Genomic DNA, 23514 nt, shown 5'->3' with positions numbered 1-23514 from the left:
AAAAAACATAATTATATTTTTACCACAAAAAATGTTTTACCCTCACCTAATTTTACCTCCGTTTTTTGGGAGGTAAAATTAACAAAAACCAACAATTCAGGAATTGTTTTTTGAGGTTTTTTTTTATACCGTTCTGCGTGTGGTAAAAGTGATAAGGCAGCATTATTCTTCGGGTCAGTACGTTTACAGCGATACTACACTTACCGTATATTTTTTTTATGTTTTGGCGCTTTTACACAATAAAACAATTTTATAGAAAAAAATTTTTTTTTGCATCGCTTTATTCTGAGAGCTATAACTTTTTTATTTTTCGGCTGATGGAGCTGTATGGCGGCTTTTTTTTTGCGGAACAAGGTGACGTTTTCAGCGGTACCATTTTTATTTCCATTTTCCTTTTTTATCACATTTTTTTCCACTTTTTGTTTGGCGATATGATGAAAAAGCATAGTTTTTTGCTCCGTTTTTTATTTATTTTTATTAAGGTGTGCACAGAAGGAGTTAATTAGTGTGACAGTTTTATAGATCGGGTTGTTTCGGACGCGGTGATACCAAATATGTGTACTTTTTTTGATTTTGCATAAATATACGGATTTATTGGTTTAATATTTTATTTATTTGTTTTTATTTATTTTGTGATTTTTTTTTAAACAGTTTGAAAACATTTTTTAGACTTTTTTTTTACATTTTTACTTAGTCCCTGTATGGGACATTAATTTTTATTTTTCTAATCACTGTTGTCATGCAATGCAATAGACATGTATTGCATTGCATGAGAGCTCTGCTGACAGTTTCACAGTCAGTGTCTCCTGCTAGACTTCAGCTGTAGGCTGAGTCTAGCAGGACACCGTACATGGCAGACCCGGAGGCAGTCATGTGACCTCTGGCTGCCATGACAACGGCAGGTCCTGTAAGACATCAGGAGGCCGTCAGAGAGGTAAGTGGACGACCCCCTCTCCTCTCACTATCTTCTAAATGCCGCAATCGCTATAGATCGTGGCATATAGAAGATAGCAAAGGGTTAACATCATTGGGATCAATCAGGTCCCGATGATGTCCCCTGTCAGAGCTGTCACTCTGCACCGCACCCTCAGCGCTTGCAGGGTCCTGAGCGCTGCGGGACCACTGACCGTTTATAAACGTCGGCGCTGCACAGAGCCCGAGCAGCGCCGACGTTTATATACAGTGGGCGGTCGGGAATTATAACATTAAAACCAAGGGAAAAATAAAACAATAATGAGTGAAAAAAGGAGAGACTCCGGGTCTATGCGTTTCGAGCGAGAAACTCTTAGCCTTGACCAAGCTTCTTGCTCGAAATACGTAGACCCGGAGTTTCTCCTTTTTTCACTCATTATGATTTTATTTTTCCTTTGGTATTAATGTTCTAGTAAATGTATCCAATTTTTGTGGCTGCTGGATCCCCTTCCACACTTGTTATCACCCAGGAACAGGATGGGAATCTCCGTGCGTCGCCCCCATTCTGGAAAATCTCCTATACCGGTGAGCTGGTGTTTTCATTTTTTTCTCACTTTATGTCAATTTTAGGTCTCCAGACAATAAAAAAAATAAATATTAATTGGTTAAAGATATTGCTCCAGTAATAACATAGTAGCCAACAAAACGTGACCACTTACCCCCTCTTGAAATGTGCTGCATAGGCTGCCCCCAGTGCTACCTCCAGGAAGTAGTTAAGCTCAAAGTCTTGGCCTGAAGAAGAGCCGCTCTTGGATGTCCTGGAGTGAGTGCTGGTCATACTCTAAGGATAGACATAAGAAAAGAAAAAAAAAGTGGGAAAAAAAACAACTTAATTTTGAAATTTAAGAAACCAATAAAAAACAAGTGTGAACAAGCAGAATAAAGAGATCCATGATACAATGACAATGGAGGTGACTGCACAATCATTTTATTATCATGGAAATGGACTTTCTAAACATTTTGGGCAATGCTTTCTTTTCATATCAGAATCAGTATTTAGAATAAAAATTAGAAATCTTGCAATTTTCACACTGTTCTCTGGGGATATTCTAGACTTATACTTCAAGTTTCAGGAAATGTACATGTACATTAGCAGCATCTTTTGTATTAACGCGTCTAATGAGCGTGTGCAAAGGTCATTGTGAAAGGAGGGGGGAGCTGTGACATCACCTATTGTGTTATCAGTAGTCTATAGAGGTGTTTTCTGTCATTGTATTACTGCTTGTGATGATAATGAGTCTACTGAAAACTTTTCCAGAAAAAAACTGTCTAAAATAGCTCCAGTGGCCAGTGTGAAAACTTCAAGATCACTAATTTAGCTTTTTTTGTAGCTTTGGAGTCTACTTAGGTTCCCCCTGGGTCCTCCAGTTTGCTCATCACACTCCAAAAAATACAAATATACTGATCAAACCATATTGTGAGTAGCTGACATAAATAAACTCCATTATGTGCCTTGGGATGGGTTCTCGGCCTAGTACATTAATGAACCACAATGCCAGGAAAGTCCGTGGATCTCCCAAACCGAACTTACAGCCCCATAAATATCTATAAGGCAGTCCATATCCGGTCCATGAAATACACCCATGTGGAATTGGCCTAAGTGGGGAGAAACTTCTGTACAATGCTGTTGAATATGCCGTCGCATAATAAGCAAGAGAACATTTTTTTTCTTCTCCTCCACGTACAGAAAGAGTTCAGAGCTGCCCCCTAGTTGTAAAATAAATGGTATCATAGGGAAAATTTACCTTCTTGCACATTCCCCATAGCATGCTCATATCGTAATAGTGCTATCCCGTCACTCTCCAGCAGATGTCAGTGTTCTCTACCTAAAAGCTAATACTAACACAATGGCGCACAGTTCCTGTGACTGGCGAATGTTACAAAAGTCTTATACAGCGGTGAGTTGGAGTGATTTATGTGATATTTATTACAAAAGGTCACCCCTCTTAATAAATCGGAAAATTAAATCTACGTCTGCTATAAGCTGCTTTTAGATTTGCAAAATAATGTACAGTTTTCTGAATTTTTACTTAGAAAAATATATTAAATGTTAGTTACTTTTTAATATTTATAGGGGCTGCTATGTTCTGTTCCGGGTGTTGAGACCCTCACTGATCGGTCAAAACACCACTCTGTAATGCATCTGCGCAGAAGAGAATTCAGCTACAGACTCATGGCATCCAAATCCGTGGGACTTCTACTGAGCAGCTAGGGTAAGGCGGGAGCAGATATACAGGATTATATACCACTATTTATTTGTTTAAGGCCATTTAGGGAATAATTAGCCCCTTTAAGAAATCTGGCTTGAACTAAGTCCCCTTGGATACTATGCCCACATTACTCCTCCCATTTAAAATTCTTAGTATAAATTTGAGGAGACTTGGTTTGCGAATTTATTGCCACCGTTCACGCAAAAGACTAGCATTAGCTGCTTAGATTGCTATGGGACACTGACTTCACAAGAAGACTAATCTTGGATCCTTAAACTATTAAAGGGATAAAATCAGGACGGTTTTACTCCAGAAACTAGTGGCATGGCTAGATAGTTCCTAATACAACAATAAAAATGATATCTGTCTTGTAGTAATCCGATGTGCCAGAGCTGAGAAATGAAGGTCTGAAGCCACATAAAAATTAACCAGGAAGCGCATTGGGGGCGTGTCCTGTCACTTCCAGGCTAATTTGCATGTGGCTTCAAAGCTTCATTTCTCAGCACTGGCACATCAGATTACTACAAGACAGGTATCATTTTTATTGTTGTATTAGGAGCTTTCCAACCATGCCACTCGTTTCTGGAGTAAAATCGCCCTGATAGTTTCCCTTTAAGCAGTGATTGTGCAGCTTTAGGCCATGTCTAATGGGTACCTATGATTTATTTTCTTTGAGAGCTTTAAATCTCATATTTATAAGGATACAGCTATAAAGGTCTGTGATAGTCTTGTCATAGACTCAAGCGGCTGCACTGAATTTCCACCATGCTTTACACTGTAGGTCTGACTCATCCCATCAATTCAGCAGGACTTTGGTGTATTTAAATGCTGAACAGCTAAGCTAATATACGTGAAGTATATGTGTAACATTACGTTCTCCACTATTAAAGAAGGATAAGTCTCCAACACTTCACTGACATTTCAGGGAATCACGAGACAATATGGATTCACTCCTGTCCGTCGTGAGACCATATAAATCTTGGGTTATTACGCACCTTGTCTAATTCTTGTAAGAAGACTTGTGCAATCCAACTGGATTTCTCAAAGCAAGTGACGGCTTCTTCTTCTCTCTCAGACAGACGAGCGCGGGAGGCAATGGTCGCTGTAGAGCGCTCTAATGACAACCCTTGAAGGCGGCAATAAAACCAATAAACTGTATTAGACTTTCTTATAATATTAGTAATCTGCAGATATTGTATAAGAGTTTGTCTCTTGTTTCAGATTCTAAAAAACAGAGACTAATGGCAGCAATGACAATGCTAGAGATATCACAGTTCTCCACTGCCCCTGTATGGCACACATCTGCACAGAGATAAAAATAATATACAAAGGAACCTCTTTATTCAAAAGGATTCTGTCAGCAGGTTTTTGCTACCTAATCTGAGTTACAGGAAGAGACCCTGATTCCTGCGATGTGTCATTTACTGGGCTGCTTACTGTAGTTGTGATAAAATCACAGTTTTGTCAGAAGGAGATTATCACTAGAGGACTAGTAATGCCAGGTAGTCCAACCACGCCCTCACCACTGATTGTCAGCTACACACAGAAAGCTGCCAATCAGTGGTGTGGGCGGGGTTATACAGAACTCAGCTGATAGACCTGCAGCAGAGAAAACTGTGATTTTATCAAAACTATAACAAACAGTCCAGTAAGTGATACATCGCTAGAATCAGGGTTTCTGTCTTTATGTCATGCTGCTCTCAGATGGGGTAGCAAAAACCTGATGAAAGATTCCCTTTAAGCAATTGTAAATTAGGAGTAGATGACACAGAGGTGCAGGATACAAAGTCTACAGAAAGGCTAGTAGCACATACAGTGCCTACAAGTAGTATTCAACCCCCTGCAGATTTAGCTGGTTTGATAAGATGCAAATAAGTTAGAGCCTTCAAACTGCAAACGAGAGTAGGTTTTATGAACAGAAGCATAAATCTTACAAACCAAAAAGTTATGTTGCTCAGTTGAATTTTATTAAATTTTAAACATAAAAGTGTGGGTCAATTATTATACAACCCCTATGTTTAATATTTTGTGGAATAACCCTTGTTTGCAATTACAGCTAATAATCGTCTTTTATAAGACCTGATCAGGCCGACACAGGTCTGTGGAGTTATCTTGGCCCACTCCTCCATGCAGATCTTCTCCAAGTTATCTAGGTTCTTTGGGTGTCTCATGTGGACTTTATTCTTGAGCTCCTTCCACAAGTTTTCAATTGGGTTAAGGTCAGGAGACTGACTAGGCCACTCCAACACCTTGACTTTTTCCCTATTGAACCAGGCCTTGGTTTTCTTGGCTGTGTGCTTTGGGTCGTTGTCTTGTTGGAAGATGAAATTACGACCCATCTTAAGATCCTTGATGGAGGAGCGGAGGTTCTTGGCCAAAATCTCCAGGTAGGCCGTGCTATCCATCTTCCCATGGATGCGGACCAGATGGCCAGGCCCCTTGGCAGAGAAACAGCCCCACAGCATGATGCTGCCACCACCATGCTTGACTGTAGGGATGGTATTCTTGGGGTCGTATGCAGTGCCATCCAGTCTCCAAACGTCACGTGTGTGGTTGGCACCAAAGATCTCGATCTTGGTCTCATCAGACCATAGAACCTTGAACCAGTCTGTCTCAGAGTCCTCCAAGTGATCATGAGCAAACTGTAGACGAGCCTTGACATGACGCTTTGAAAGTAAAGGTACCTTACAGGCTCGTCTGGAACGGAGACCATTGCGGTGGAGTATGTTACTTATGGTATTGACTGAAACCAATGTCCCCACTGCCATGAGATCTTCCCGGAGCTCCTTCCTTGTTGTCCTTGGGTTAGCCTTGACTCTTCGGACAAGCCTGGCCTCGGCACGGGAGGACACTTTCAAAGGCTGTCCTGGCCGTGGAAGGCTAACAGTAGTTCCATAAGCCTTCCACTTACGGATGATGCTCCCAACAGTGGAGACAGGTAGGCCCAACTCCTTGGAAAGGGTTTTGTACCCCTTGCCAGCCTTGTGACCCTCCACGATCTTGTCTCTGATGGCCTTGGAATGCTCCTTTGTCTTTCCCATGTTGACCATGTCTGAGTGCTGTTCACAAGTTTGGGGAGGGTCTTAAATAGTCAGAAAAGGCTGGCAAAAGAGATCTTTAATCCACACATGTGAAGCTCATTATTCTTGGTGCCTGAACTACTTCTTAATACTTTAGGGGGACCAAACAGAATTCTTGTGGTTTGAGGGGTTGAATAATAAATGACACTCTGAATTAACTTTTTACGTTTAAAAAAAAACAAAACAAAAAAAAAACAAAAACAAAATTTGCTGCAGTGCATTTCCCACTTCCAGGCTGATCTACAGTACAAATGTCACAATGCCAAGTTAATTCTGCATGTGTCAACCAGCTAAATCTGCAGGGGGTTGAATACTACTTGTAGGCACTGTAATACACATAGGCCAGCTAAAGTACAAAAACAGAATATTGTTTTTTATACTCATCGTTTAGCCATATCTATCTGTATGAGATAATCTATGAGTATCAAAATTAATGTTCCTGTATAAAGAGGACCTTTTGCCAGGACAAAATGTGCTCTTTCTTTAGTCCAGCTGCTTCCCCTGAGTAATCAGTTCTTGGTTTGTTTTATTTCACATATTCGCCATAAGATTACAGAGATATAGTCCTCTTTGTTTTTATTTTAAATGAAAAAATAAAATCTGGGAAACGTATGGCTTAGGCGAGCAGCGGGAACAAAATAAGAGTCCTCTTTAAAGAGAATCTGTCAGCAGGCTTTTGCTATGTACACTGAAGACAGCATGCTGCAGGAGTTAAAACAGATTTCAGCAATGCTCCTGCTGTTGTTTGCTTGCAATTATTGTATTAGTGCCAGGAGCTTATCATTGCTGGACTAGAGCAGCAGTGCCTCCTGGTGCCACACGCTCCCTCTTGTGATAAGCAGCTCACTGTCTATAGACATTATATACAGAGTCTGCTGTGAGCGGGGTTAGCTGTGGTGTGGGCGGGGCTTGCTTCCTCAGCTCTGCTGCATTGCTAAATCTAAAAGCTCTGATTGTGTCTGCACAGCTGAACCCAGTAACCTGTGTGATACATCGTTGGTTTCAGCTTCTCTTTGCCTACAACAGGCTGCTCTCAGATGAGGTAGGAAAAACCTGCTGGACAGATTCCCTTTAAGGACTTTATTATTGGTGAACTACCCTTAAGATAGGTCATGATTATCAGATCAGTGGGGGTCCAATATCTGGGAACTTCACAATCAACTGATTGAAGAAACTACCTTAAAATGAGCTAAGCTATGCCACTCCCGATGCGCCACTGCTTCTTCAATCTACTGATTATGGGGGATACAGAAAGCCGAACCCCCACTAATCTAATCTTAATTATCTTTTTTTTTTCCTTATCACTATCTATATTAAAAAAAAATATCAGAAATCTTGCAAATTTCACACTGGCTACTAGGCCTTATACTAGACTCCTAATACATGTTCCTTACAGGAGACCTTTCAGCAGTCTCATTATCATCACAGACATTATTACAGTGACAGCTAACAGCAGATAACACAAGATCCGCCATTCTTAATAGGTGATATCACAGCTCACCTCCTCCTCCTTTCATAATGACCTTTGCCCTAATCAGTGCAATCCTGTCTGTGATGATAATGAGACTGCTGACAAGTCTTCTGGAAGGAACAGATAGTAGGAGTCTAGTATTAGGCCTAGTGAAAATTGCAAGATTTCTAAAAAAAAATTTTTTAATACAGATTGTCACATGAAAAATACAAATAATATTTATTTTTTTCTTTAAAATACATTTAATATAAAAAAAAAATATTTAAACAATAGGTCATTTTTTTATGACATGTTCCCTTGAAAGAGGAGAGATTTCAGATTTTATTGGACTTGTTCTTTTAGTGGAATTTTTTTTTTTTTAATCAGTACCTTAACCTAGTCTAAATGGTTGACTACTCCTCATTGTCCTCCAGGGCGCTGACTTGTGGACTCGCCCCGCAGCTCGCTTTGTACATTTACATTGTTACAGTCTATGCTAAGTACATAAATAGCCGGTAAAGTCAGAGCTTATTGTTCCAGTCGCTTCCTATTAGTAATAAGAACCCAAAGCGCAAATATTTGCTCAACACATTGTTCTTCATCAGCATCTCACGCGGCTCCTCATATGAACAGTTCAAGAAAGACGAGGATAAATACACACACAATGGCAGTCACGGAGTCTGGCATCTTGCCTCATTTTAAGAGAAATATTTTAAGCAGAAACTATTCGGAAGATTTAATACTGACACAAAGTTGGGTTAATTCCAGGAGTCAGGTAGTCGGTGCGCTTACAAATTAGCTTTTGATGTCTCTAGGGATTTATTGTCTGGCTGCTCGCTCCTGCAGTGGACGGACCGATCCACGGTAATCTGTCGGCCCCTGTAAAGTAGCAAAATGGCTGCAAATTATTTGTTTTTGAGGTCTCTTAAGACTGTAAAATTGGTTGCAAATCCTTAGGATAGGCCAGCAATGTTATATTCCCCAGCAAATGCTAACTCATCTTAAAGAAGCCCTCCTCCTCCTCCTCCTCCTCCCATCAAAATATTTATCTTCTTAATATATTGCAGTCATCATATTATATAGCACTGTGTACTTAGAATTGCTCATTTTGCCTTTCTACCCAGTAATTTCTTCTCTTTTCTCAGCTCCATGTAGAAACAGGAAATCTCTTGTCCCTGCATTTATCATTCCCCTCTTCCACTCCTGACCCAGCTGCTCCCTCCTCCTTACTACCATAGACTTTTGCAGTGACTTATGACTCATGCAGGGAAAATTGACCTCCTGTTTCTACATAGAGCTTAGAAGGATTCAGCTAGTCAGTATTTAATCAGGTGATATAATGGAAAAGAGAAGAATTAGCTGAGTAGAAAGGCAAAATGAGCAATTGTAAGTACACAGTGCAGTATAATAGGATGACTGCAATATATTAAGAGGATACAAACTTTGATGGGAGGAGGAGGAGGAGTGCTTCTTTAATTGCCTACATTGGCAACTGTGCCTATTTGTTGTTTATGTTACTTATCTAGCACCCTCATATTCCACAGTGCATTACAGACATTATCATTATTGCCCCAACTAGGGCTCACAACCTACATTCCCTATCAGTATGTCTGAGGAGTGTGGGAGGAAGCTAGAGTACTCAGAGAAAACGTCTGCAAAGATGGAAAAGGCATACAAACTCCTAGGACCCCAGCACTGCAAAGCAAAATGCTCTAGGGATTATTCCATTCAAGTAAACGGAAGGAGCAGCACCAGTATCAGACACAACCACTCACGCGGCAGTACCAGGCAGGACCGCTCGTGCAGCAGTACAAGGCAGGACAGCTCATGAAGCAGTACAAGGCAGGACAGCTCATGCAGCAGTACAAGGCAGGACCGCTCATGCGGTAATACCAGGAAGGACCGCTCATGCAGCAGTACCCTATAGGACCGCTCACGCAGTAATACCAGGCAGGACCGCTCAAGCAACAGTACCATATTGGACCGCTAAAGCAGCAGTACCATATAGGACAGCACATGCAGTAATACCAGGTTGGACAGCTCATGCAACAGTACCATATAGGACCGCTCAAGCAGCAGTACCATATAGGACCGCACATGCAGTAATACCAGGCAGGACCGCTCCTGCAACAGTACCATATAGGACCGCTCAAGCAGCAGTACCATATAGGCCCGCTCAAGCAGCAATACCATGTAGGACCATTCATGCAACATTACCAGGCAGGACCGCTCATACAGCAGTACCAGGCAGGACCATTCATGCAGCAGCACCAAGCAGGACCGCTCATGCAGTATTACCAGGCAGGACCGCACATGCAGCATTACCAGGCAGGAGCGCTCATGCAGCAGTACCAGGCAGGAGCGCTCATGCAGCAGTACCATATAGGACCGCTTAAGCAGCAGTACCATATAGGATCGCTCATGCAGCAGTACAATATAGGATCGCTCATGCAACAGTACCATATAGGACCGCTCAAGCAGCAGTACCATATAGGACCGCTCAAGCAGCATTACCAGGCAGGACCGCTCATACAGCAGTACCAGGCAAGACCATTCATGCAGCAGTACCAAGCAGGACCGCTCATGCAGCAGTACCAGGCAGGACCGCTAACACAGCAGTACCAGGCAGCACTGCTCATGCAATAGTACCAAGCCTTGGAAAGTCAGGCCTTGTTGATCAAAGATTGATGGCTTATGCTAAGGATTCACCATCAAAGCTATAATCCTTGAGTACCCCTAAGGCTCATGCCCATGGGAGTTGTGTATAAGGAATCAGTACTGCAGCCCGTGAAGTCTCTACAAGTCTGTAGTCTGGATGCACAAGGCCTCCATGTGCTGTTGTACAGTGGTACAGAAGGGAGAGCACTTCTATGGGCCTGATTAAAAAAATACACGTATTTTTGGAAGTCGCCTTGCTACACTCATCAGAAGAGCTTTAAACTAGAACAATGTGGGAAGGGAAGCAAAAGGCCAGAAAAAGCCATACAGCTGACAAATACTATTGAGATCTCTGCTACTGGAAGTGGAAAAGAAGAACAAAGACAAAAAAATCTAAATAATAAAAATATGGGAGGAAGAGAAACCAATCACAAACTAAAATGTTTTTATACAAATGCACAAAGCATGGGCAACAAACAAGGAGAATTGGAACTACTAATGCAGGAAAAGGAATATGATGTCATTGGAATCACTGAAACTTGGTGGGACGATACACATGATTGGAATAAAAGGCTAAAAGGATACAACTTATTTGCAAGAAACAGACTTGATAAACGAGGAGGAGGTGTTGCATTGTATGTTAGAAAAGCGTATATCTGCACAGAGATTGAAGCTTCAGAGACTGGGAGTTCTGTGGAAACTGTTTGGGTAAGAATACAAGGAGAGAACAACGGAAAGGACACCATTGTAGGCATTTACTACAGGCCACCTGGGCAAGCTGAAGATATGGATGAACTCTTTATGTATCAAATGACCAAGTTCTCCAAAAAATATGACGTAGTGGTCATGGGAGATTTCAACTATCCAGACATTTGTTGGGAATCTCTCTCAAGTAAAACTAACAGGTCAAGCAAATTCTTATCCTCTCTTGCTGACAACTTTATCTTCCAAAAGGTAGGGGAGAAAACAAGGGGATCTGCTACTTTGGATCTAATCCTTATAAACAGGGAGGAAATGGTTGAGGAGGTAAAGGTGGCTGGGACCCTAGGAGGCAGCGATCATGCTATTATAGAATTTTGGATAACTAGAGGAGGAAGACATGTGAAGACTCAAACTTCAAGGTTAGATTTTAGAAAGGCAGATTTTAAGAGACTCAGAAAGAGAATAGGAGGGATCCAATGGCTGGATGTCCTTAAGGACAAAAATGTCCAGGAAGGATGGGAAATTTTTAAAAATGAGATTCTCAAAGCACAGTCGTTAACAATCCCGAAAAGTAGGAAGAATGGGAAGCATTTAAGGAAACCAGGATGGATGAACACAGAACTTAAACACATGCTAAAAAGAAAGAAAGAAATGTTTATTAAATGGAAAGAGGGAGGCATATCTAAAGAAGATTATAATGCAGTCTGCAGATCCTGCAGGGCACGTATCAGGTTAGCTAAAGCTGACAATGAATTAAGGCTTGCAAGAGATGTCAAAAGCAATAAAAAAGGATTTTGGGGGTATGTCAAAAGTAAAAGAAAAGTCAAAGATGCTATAGGATTTTTACAGGATGAAAATGGAGAAATGGTAAGAGAGGATGTTGAGAAGGCCGAACTTTTTAATTCCTATTTTGCATCTGTTTTCTCTCAGAAAGAAAATGTAACATCAACTGATCTTCACTGTCCTTTTAAAGGAATAGAGGAATCCAAGTTATCAGTAAACAGAAAGATTGTGAGGGAATATTTAGCTAACTTAAATGAGTTCAAGTCTCCAGGTCCAGATGAATTACACCCCAGAGTACTGAAGGAGATTGTAGAAGAAATTTTAGAACCACTCTCCATAATCTTTGAAAATTCTTGGAGAACAGGAGAAGTCCCAGAAGACTGGAGAAGAGCAAATGTTGTTCCTATCTTCAAAAAGGGGAAGAAGGTGGACCCAGGGAACTATAGGCCGGTGAGTCTGACTTCTATACCAGGAAAGATCTTTGAACAAATTATTAAACAACATGTATGTAAGTACATGGATAAGAATGAAGTGATTAACCAGAGTCAGCATGGGTTTGTAACTAACAAGTCATGTCAGACTAACTTAATTTCCTTCTATGACAGAATCACTGACTGGGTGGATCAGGGAAATGCTGTAGATATAGTATATCTTGACTTCAGCAAAGCATTTGACAAAGTATCTCACATCATCCTTATTGAAAAAATGACCAAGTATGCAATGGACCAGGCAACTGTTAGGTGGATTCATAACTGGCTTAGTGATCGGACTCAAAGGGTGGTTGTAAATGGCTTCACATCCAGCTGGATGAATGTCTCAAGTGGGGTACCACAGGGCTCCGTCCTGGGACCTGTATTGTTCAACATCTTTATCAATGATTTAGATGAAGGAATTGAGGGTAAACTGATTAAATTTGCTGATGACACAAAGCTAGGAGGGATAGCTAATACTAGAGAAGAGAGAGAGAGGATTCAAAAAGACCTAAATAAACTGGAGCAGTGGGCAGCAACCAACAGAATGGTTTTTAACAGGGAAAAATGCAAAGTACTACATCTGGGCAATAAAAATGAAAAAAGCATATACAGAATGGGAGGAATAGAGCTGAGCAACAGTACATGTGAAAAAGACTTAGGTATACTAATAGATCATAGACTGAACATGAGTCAACAGTGTGATGCAGCAGCAAAAAAGGCAAATACAATTCTGGGATGTATTAACAGAAGCATACAGTCTAGATCACGTAAGTCATTATCGGTCTTTACTCCTCTTTGGTCAGACCTCATCTGGAATACTGTGTACAGTTTTGGGCACCACATTTTAAAAAAGACATCGACAAACTGGAGCAAGTTCAGAGAAGAGCGACCAGAATGGTGACTGGTCTGCAAACCATGTCCTATGAGGAACGGTTGCAGGATTTGGGAATGTTTAGCTTGCAAAAAAGAAGACTGAGAGGAGACTTAATAGCTGTCTACAAATATGTCAAGGGCTGTCACATTGTAGAAGGATCATCTTTATTCTCATTTGCACAAGGAAAGACTAGAAGCAATGGGATGAAACTAAATGGGAGGAGACACAGATTAGATATTAGAAAAAACTTTTTGACAGTTAGGGTGATTAATGAGTGGAACAGGCTGCCACGAGAGGTGGTGAGTTCCCCTTCAATGGACGTCTTCAAACAGAGGCTGGACAGACATCTGTCTGAGATGATCTAGTGAATCCTGCTTTGAGCAGGGGGTTGGACCAGATGACCCAGGAGGTCCCTTCCAACTCTACCATTCTATGATTCTATGATTCTACGTAGCTCCATATACAATGAGAGGCACAGAGATGTACAATACGTACTCAACACAGGCTAAGGGCTGATTCACATGGATGGATTTCAGGCACTGATCAGGAATACAACAGATCGATGGCCGCTTCTTTACACATGTGCTGCCGACAAGTCTGATCTTTTAGGCCACATACAGCAATGAGATCAGCCAATAAATGAACGTTTGCCGATCGCTGCCATGGAAAAGGTGCGATATTACAGATCTGTATGACACAAATCTAGTGCAGCCATGTGCATACGTCCACCTATTACCTATATGGTCCAATAGTGAAGCAGAAAAAAATACATTTAGTTAAATATTTGGATGTCAAAATCAGATGTCATCCAGGTATTCCCTGGGGCTCGTCTCCTCCAGATCTACCTTCTCTTCTGTCTCATAATTCTCTATATTCTGAAAAACTGCAGAGACGCGTCGTCATAACCCTGTGCTGCAGTTTGAGCGGCTAAACTTATACCGGGTGACAAATAATGGTAGCGAAAAAAAAAAGACAAAAACACAACCATAACGAGCGGGGGGCTCAAGTGTGAACAAACCTCCTGGGGATCACTAAGAGAAATGAGCAAACACCCGAATCTGACCCATGTTCTGCTCCACTGAACCAGAAAGCAGATGTAAATTAAAGTCAGTGTAACAACTAATCATGGGCCGAGTTATGGCGTATAAACACAAAATGAGAACGTTAAAAAGATGAACGCTGCAGTAATTGTGGCGCCTTTAAACACCACGTTGTCAGGTTCAACATTCTCGGCTGATTTACTTCTTAATATATATTTTTCATGGGGTTCACAACCTTGTTTGTCTCATAAAAAACTCCAAATTCCCTGCATACATATAACATGTTCCCTCCAGCCACCTCTAAGCAAAGAATTCTGTATACTGTGCTAAACACATTGTGTGATCAGTAAAATATTTAAAAAAAATTAAAATCAGTTTTGAAAAAAACTACAAAGTTTTTATTTATTTTTTTAAATTATTGATAATTTATTTTTTCTTTCATTTTCCAAATCACTATTGATATTGCGAAAAAAACAACACAAATCTTGCAATTTTCACACCGGCCATTAGGCCTTATACTATAACTGAAACTTCCTGTCCGGTCACAACAACATATTGATGTTGTGACCGGACAGAAAGTGAGGTCATCATTATGTTGTGACCAGACAGGGGGTGTAAGTTATAGTATAAAGCCTAGTGGCCGGTGTGAAAATTGCAACATTTCTGGATAGGTCATCAATATATTGTGACTGGACAACACCTTTAACATAAAAGTAAAATTTTAACAATAGGTCATTCTCTGATGACTAGTGTTGAGCGATACCTTCCGATATCAGGAAATATCGTATCGGATTGGATCGGGCCGATACCCAAAAAGTATCGGATATCGCCGATTCCGATACCGGAAACCAATGCAAGTCAATGGGACACAAATATCGGAATGAAAATAAACCCTTTCTTTCCTTGTAGGTTAATTCTACATGAAGTAAAACAACGAAGAATAATGTAGAATGACATGAAAAGCCGGCAATTCATCAGCGGCATTCACCGGTACCCGACAATTTACAACAGAAAGAATAGAGCTTCACACATAGATTAGGTAGATAGAACCATGTCAGTCACATATATATGAAGTACAGGGACAGTGTTGCTTACTGTACTTGTCATTTAGTGTAAAGGATTTATTTTAAAAAATATTAGTGTTTTCGTGCACCGTCTCTTTAAAAAAGCCGGCCGGCAATTCAGCAGCGGTACCCGACAATTTATAACAGACAGAATAGAGCTTCACACATAGATTAGATAGATAGAAACATGTCAGTCACATATATATAAAGTACTGTGACAGTGTTGCTTACTGTACTTGTCATTTAGTGTAAAGGATTTATTTAAAAAAATATTAGTGTTTTCGTGCACCGTCTCTTTAAGAAAGCCGGCCGGCAATTCAGCATCGGTACCCGACAATTTAGAATAGAAAGAATAGAGAATCACACATAGATTAGATAGATAGAAACATGTCAGTCACATATATATGAAGTACAGTGACAGTGTTGATTACTGTACTTGTCATTTAGTGTTAAAATAAAGGATTTATTTAAAAAAAAATTGGCGTGGGGTTCCCCTTAATTTTAGGCTCTAGCGGAGGTTAAGCAGACAGCTGGGGCAGATGTTTGAAGCCTGGGAAGGGGGTAATACCCACGGAGCTTCCCAGGCAACTAATATCAGCCCCCAGCTGAATACCTAGCCTTTACTAGCTATTAAAATGGGGGAACCCCCCAAAAAAAATAACGTGGGGTCCCCCCTAATTTAATAGCTAGCAAAGGCTAGGCAGACAGCTGGGGGCTGATATTAATAGCCCAGGAAGGGTGCCATGAATATTGGCCCCCTCCCAGGCTAGAAACACCAGCCGTCAGCCGCCCCAGAAATGGCGCATCCATAGGATGCGCCAATTCTGGCACTTAGCCTCGCTCTTCCCACTGCCCTGTAGCGGTGGCAGTGGGGTAATAGGGCTGGGGTTGATGTCAGCTTATAAAGCCAGATGACATCAAGCCCAGGTTAGTAATGGAGAGGCGTCTATAAGACACCCCCATTACTAACCCCATAGTCAAAGTTAAAGAAAAACACAAACACCCAGAATAAAGTCCTTTAATTGAAATAAACACACAATTCTTTATTGTTCTAAATTAAACCATACTTACCATCACGCCCATTCCAGCTGAAGCCAACGATCTCCTGCAATAAAAGAAAAATAATAAAGCAACATCATCCTTACCTTTCGATGGTTCCCAGGACAGCTCCAGCTCTGCTACATCGAGATGACAGGCTGGACCGCAGCAGAACGCTGCCATCCAGCCTGTCATCCCGCAGACACTGAGAAGCGCAGGCTTGCTTGCGCTCCTCAGTGTCTCTCTGTGACGTCATCCAGATGAGCCGAGTTCATGTCCAATGAACTCAGCTCACCTCATGCACGTCACTGACAGGGTGGGAAAATTCTCCTGCACTCAGCGCTTCAGCGTGAGAATTCTCCCACGCTGTCAGTGACATACATGAGGTGAGGTCATGTCCAATGAACTCAGCTCACCTCATGCACGTCACTGACAGCGTGGGAAAATTCTCACGCTGAAGTGCTGAGTGCAGGAGAATTTTCCCACGCTGTCAGTGACGTGCATGAGGTGAGCTGAGTTCATTGGACATGACCTCGGCTCATCTTTATGCCGTCACAGCCAGACACTGAGGAGTGGAAGTATGCCTGCGCTTCTCAGTGTCTGCGGGATGACAGGCTGGATGGCAGCGTTCTGCTGCGGTCCAGCCTGTCATCTCGATGTAGCAGAGCTGGAGCCGTCGTGGGAGCCATGGAAAGGTAAGGATGAGGTTGCTTTATTATTTTACTTTTATTGCAGGAGATCGTTGGCTTCAGCTGGAATGGGCGTGACTGTAAGTATAGTTTAATTTAGAACAATAAAGAATTGTGTGTTTATTTCAATTAAAGGACTTTATTCTGGGTGTTGTGTTTTTTTTAAATACTTTACTAGAAATTCATGGTGGTCATGTCTAATATTGGCGTGACCCCATGAATTTCGGGCTTAGGGCCAGCTGATAATGCCAAGCTGGCCCTAACCCCTTTATTACCCAGTGAGCCACCGCACCAGGGCCCTGGATGAGTTGGGTACAGCGCCAGAAGACGGCACTTCTATGAACGCGCCATTTTCTGGGGCGGCTGCGGACTGCAATTTGCAGCGGGGGTGGCCCAGAAAGCTTGGGTCTCCCTGCGCTGCGGATTCCAGCCCCCAGCTGCCCAGTTGTACCTGGCTGGGCACAAAAATAGGGCGAAGCCCCACGCATTTTTTTTTTTAATTATTTCATGAAATTCATGGAATAATTAAGAAAAAAAGGGCTTCCCTATATTGTTGTGTCCAACCAGGTACAAATAGGCAGCTGGTGGTTGGGGGCAGCCCATTCCTGCCTGCTGTACCTGGCTGGACCCAAATATAGTGCGAAGCCCCACGTCAATTTTTTTTAAAATAAATCCTTTATTTTAACACTAAATGACATTTGAGGAGTTAATAAAGATGCAGTCCCTAAATTATTATTTATTTTTTAATTAATTTTTCCCAAAACTTTTGACGTGGGCTTTGCCATATTTTTGTATGCCAGCCAGGTACAGCATCCAGCTTCTATGAACGCGCCATTTTCCGGGGTGGCTGCGGACTGCAATTTTCAGCGGGGGGGGGGGGGGGGGGCAGAAAGCTTGGGCCTCCCTGCGCTGCAGATTCCAGCCCCCAGCTGCCTAGTTGTACCTGGCTGGACACAAAAATAGGGAGAAGCTTCACGTATTTTTTTTTTTTAATTATTTCATGAAATTCATGAAATAATTAAGAAAAAAAGGGCTTCCCTATATTGTTGTGTCCAACCAGGTACAAATAGGCAGCTGGTGGTTGGGGGCAGCCCGTTCCTGCCTGCTGTACCTGGCTGGACACAAATATAGGGCGAAGCCCCACGTCAATTTTTTTTAAATCATTTCAGGAAATTCATGAAATAATTAAAAAAAATTGATGTGGGGCTTCGCACTATATTTGTGCCCAGTCAGGTACAGCAGGCAGGAACGGGCTGCCCCCAACCACCAGCTGCCTATTTGTACCTAGCCGGACACAACAATATAGGGAAGCCCTTTTTTTCTTAATTATTCCATGAATTTCATGAATTTAAAAAAAAAATACGTGGAGCTTCGCCCTATTTTTGTGTCCAGCCAGGTACAACTAGGCAGCTGGGGGCTGGAATCTGCAGCGCAGGGAGGCCCAAGCTTTCTGGGCCCCCCCCCCGCTGCAAATTGCAGTCCGCAGCCGCCCCGGAAAATGGCGCGTTCATAGAAGCGCCATCTTCTGGCGCTGTACCCAACTCATCCAGGGCCCTGATGCGGTGGCTCACTGGGTAATAAAGGGGTTAAGGCCAGCTTGGCATTATCAGCTGGCCCTAAGCCCAAAATTCATGGGGTCACGCCAATATTAGACATGACCACCATGAATTTCTAGTAAAGTATTTAAAAAAAACACAAACACCCAGAAAAAAGTCCTTTAATTGAAATAAACACACAATTCTTTATTGTTCTAAATTAAACCATACTTACAGTCACGCCCATTCCAGCTGAAGCCAACGATCTCCTGCAATAAAAGTAAAATAATAAAGCAACCTCATCCTTACCTTTCCATGTCTCCCACGACGGCTCCAGCTCTGCTACATCGAGATGACAGGCTGGACCGCAGCAGAACGCTGCCATCCAGCCTATCATCCCGCAGACACTGAGAAGCGCAGGCATGCTTCCACTCCTCAGTGTCTGGCTGTGACGGCATCCAGATGAGCCGAGGTCATGTCCAATGAACTCAGCTCACCTCATGCACGTCACTGACAGCGTGGGAAAATTCTCACGCTGAAGCGCTGAGTGCAGGAGAATTTTCCAACGCTGTCAGTGACGTGCATGAGGTGAGCTGAGTTCATTGGACATGACCTCACCTCATGTATGTCACTGACAGCGTGGGAGAAGTCTCACGCTGAAGCGCTGAGTGCAGGAGAATTTTCCCACGCTGTCAGTGACGTGCATGAGGTGAGCTGAGTTCATTGGACATGACCTCGGCTCATCTGGATGCCGTCACAGCCAGACACTGAGGAGTGGAAGTATGCCTGCGCTTCTCAGTGTCTGCAGGATGACAGGCTGGATGGCAGCGTTCTGCTGCGGTCCAGCCTGTCATCTCGATGTAGCAGAGCTGAAGCTGTCGTGGGAACCATGGAAAGGTAAGGATGAGGTTGCTTTATTATTTTTCTTTTATTGAAGGAGATCGTTGGCTTCAGCTGGAATGGGCGTGATGGTAAGTATGGTTTAATTTAGAACAATAAAGAATTGTGTCTTTATTTCAATTAAAGGACTTTTTTCTGGGTGTTTTGTGTTTTTTTTAAATACTTTACTAGAAATTCATGGCGGTCATGTCTAATATTGGCGTGACCCCATGAATTTCGGGCTTAGGGCCAGCTGATAATGCCAAGCTGGCCTTAACCCCTTTATTACCCAGTGAGCCACCGCACCAGGGCCCTGGATGAGTTGGGTACAGCGCCAGAAGATGGCGCTTCTATGAACGCGCCATTTTCCGGGGTGGCTGCGGACTGCAATTTTCAGCAGGGGGGGGGGGCCCAGAAAGCTTGGGCCTACCTGCGCTGCGGATTCCAGCCCCCAGCTGCCTTGTTGTACCTGACTGGACACAAAAATAGGGCGAAGCCCCACGTATTTTTTTTTTTTATTATTTCATGAAATTCATGGAATAATTAAGAAAAAAAGGGCTTCCCTATATTGTTGTTTCCGGCTAGGTACAAATAGGCAGCTGGTGGTTGGGGGCAGCCCGTTCCTGCCTGCTGTACCTGACTGGACACAAATATAGGGCGAAGCCCCACATAATTTTTTTTTAATTATTTCATGAATTTCCTGAAATAATTAAAAAAAAATTGACGTGGGGCTTTGCACTATATTTGGGTCCAGCCAGGTACAGCAGGCAGGGACGGGCTGCCCCCAACCACCAGCTGCCTATTTGTACCTGGTTGGACACAACAATATAGGGAAGCCCTTTTTTTCTTAATTATTTCATGAATTTCATGAAATAATAATAAAAAAAAAAAACGTGGAGCTTCTCCCTATTTTTGTGTCCAGCCAGGTACAACTAGGCAGCTGGGGGATGGAATCTGCAGCGCAGGGGGCCCAAGCTTTCTGTCCCCCCCCCCCCCCTGCTGAAAATTGCAGTCCGCAGCCGCCCCGGAAAATGGCGCGTTCATAGAAGCTGGATGCTGTACCTGGCTGGCATAGAAAAATATGGCGAAGCCCATGTCAAAAGTTTTGGGAAAAATTAATTAAAAAATAAATAATAATTTAGGGACTGCATCTTTATTAACTCCTCAAATGTAATTTAGTGTTAAAATAAAGGATTTATTTAAAAAAAAAATGGCGTGGGATCCCCCATAATTTTAGTCTCTAGCGGAGGTTAAGCAGACGGCTGGGGCAGATGTTTGAAGCCTGGGAAGGGGGTAAAACCCACGGAGCTTCCCAGGCTACTAATATCAGCCCCCAGCTGAATACCTAGCCTTTACTAGCTATTAAAATGGGGGACCCCCCCAAAAAAAATGACGTGGGGTCCCCCCTATTTTAATAGCTAGCAAAGGCTAGGCAGACAGCTGGGGGCTGATATTAATAGCCCAGGAAGGGTGCCATGAATAATGGCCCCCTCCCAGGCTAGAAACACCAGCCGTCAGCCGCCCCAGAAATGGCGCATCCATAGGATGCGCCAATTCTGGCACTTAGCCTCGCTCTTCCACGCTGCCCTGGTGCGGTGGCAGGGGGTAATAGTGGTGGGGTTTATGTCAGCGCCAGCTGCCATGAAGCCCAGGTTAGTAATGATGGGCGTCTATAAGACACCCCCATTACTAACCTACAAAGTGTTAAAAAGAAAAAACACACACTACACCCAGAAAAAAATAATTTATTTGAAATAAAACACACCATTTTATTTAATTCTTAGTTTACTAAAAATAATAGTTACCTGTCCACGTTCCTGCGCTGATCTCCCATGCACAGCTGTCACATCTGGAGATGGTGACAGCTGTGCATGGCTGCTGTAAGCTCACGCTGCCGGGAACACGTCCGCTCCCGGCAGCGGGAGTCACTGACTGAGGTCACCGGAGTGCATTCAGGCAGCGCAGCTCCGGAGACCTCCTTTACGGCACTGCTGTACCGTGGGAATTTCTCACGATACAGCAGGGCCGTAAAGCAGCTAACCGGAGCAGCGCTGCCTGAACTCCGGTGAACCCTTACGGCCCCGTCATTCTAGCGGCGGCAGCGGTTCAGAGCGGTCACATTCTATGTGGCTGCTCTGAACTGGAGATCTTCGTGGGACACTCGTGGACTACTACGGAGGGGTAAGGATAAGGTTGTGGTTTATTATTTTATATTTTATTACAGGAGATCGATGGCTTCGGGGAATTAGGTGTCTAGGTGAGTATAGGTGTAGTTTTTTATTTTTTACTTTATTTTAGGTGGCGATCGGCGGGGACAGGTAATGTATGAACTAATTTATTGTAGGTAACCACTGGCCACCAATGACATGTATCTAACATTTATTGGGGACACAGTAGGGCAATTTATATAGCAGGATCAGGCTGATGGGAACTACTGCTCCCATCAAGCTGATCCTGCTGGCACGAGTGGACGGGGGACAGACATAGGCCGATGGGAGTAGTAGTGTCACATCGGCCTATGTCTGCCTGCACGCACACACCCCCAGACATCGCACAGACACCGCACACATCGCACAGACACCGCGCACACCCGCACAAACATCGCACACACACCCCGCACACACACCCCGCACACACACCCCGCACAAACATCGCACACACACCCCGCACACACACCCCGCACACACACCCCGCACAAACATCGCACACACACCCCGCACACACACCCCGCACACACACCCCGCACACACACCCCGCACACACACCCCGCACACACACCCCGCACACAAACATCGCACACAAACATCGCACACACACCCCGCACACACACCCCGCACACACACCCTGCACACACACCCGTACACACACCCCGCACACACACCCCGCACACACACCCGCACAAACATCGCACACACCCCGCACACACCCCCAGACATCGCACAGACACCGCACACATCGCACAGACACCGCGCACACCCGCACAAACATCGCACACACACCCCGCACACACACCCCGCACACACACCCCGCACACACACCCCGCACAAACATCGCACACACACCCCGCACACACACCCCGCACACACACCCCGCACACACACCCCGCACACACACCCCGCACACACACCCCGCACACACACCCCGCACAAACATCGCACACAAACATCGCACACACACCCCGCACACACACCCCGCACACACACCCTGCACACACACCCCGCACACACACCCCGCACACACACCCGCACAAACATCGCACACACACCCCGCACACACACCCCGCACACACACCCCGCACACACACCCCGCACACACACCCCGCACACACACATCGCACACACACATCGCACACACACCCCGCACACACACCCCGCACAAACATCGCACACACACCCGCACACACACCCGCACAAACATCGCACACAAACATCGCACACACACCCCGCACACACATCGCACACACACCCCGCGCACACACCCCGCGCACACACCCCGCGCACACACCCCGCGCACACAAACATCGCACACACGCCCCGCACGCACACACACCCTGCACACACACCCCGCACACACACCCCGCACACAACATCGCACACACACCCCGCACACACACCCCGCACGCACACCCCGCACGCACACACACCCCGCACACACACCCCGCACACACACCCCGCACACACACCCCGCACACACACCCCGCACACACACCCCGCACACACACAACCGCACACACACCCCGCACACAAACATCGCACACACACACCCCGCACACACACCCCGCACACACACCCCGCACACACACCCCGCACACACACCCCGCACACAAACATCGCACACACAACCGCACACACACCCCGCACACACACCCCGCACACACACCCCGCACACACACCCCGCACACAAACATCGCACACACAACCGCACACACACCCCGCACACAAACATCGCACACACACACCCCGCACACACACCCCGCACACACACCCCGCACACACACCCCGCACACACACCCCGCACACACACCCCGCACACACACCCCGCACACAAACATCGCACACACAACCGCA

The 23514-nt window shown here is 44.2% G+C and overlaps 1 protein-coding gene across 4 annotated transcripts in view; it reads right to left on the bottom strand.

The window, feature by feature from the left end:
- The window catches only part of TTC7A (tetratricopeptide repeat domain 7A), a 486038-nt gene that overhangs the window by 416606 nt on the left and 45918 nt on the right, over positions 1 to 23514 (bottom strand). For all 4 annotated transcript variants that reach the window (XM_073672075.1, XM_073672077.1, XM_073672079.1 and 1 more), the window contains 2 exons: positions 4178 to 4308; positions 1632 to 1753 (listed from right to left, as the gene is read on the bottom strand). In XM_073672075.1, the coding sequence (XP_073528176.1) occupies positions 1632 to 1753; positions 4178 to 4308 (253 nt within the window). The remainder of the gene's footprint in view (positions 1 to 1631; positions 1754 to 4177; positions 4309 to 23514) is intronic.

Source organism: Phyllobates terribilis, unplaced genomic scaffold (assembly GCF_046119375.1).
Source record: "Phyllobates terribilis strain yellow unplaced genomic scaffold, ASM4611937v1 Scaffold_3__8_contigs__length_932513732, whole genome shotgun sequence".
Taxonomy (NCBI): Eukaryota; Metazoa; Chordata; class Amphibia; order Anura; family Dendrobatidae; genus Phyllobates; species Phyllobates terribilis.
This window is presented reverse-complemented; position numbering and strand designations above follow the sequence as displayed.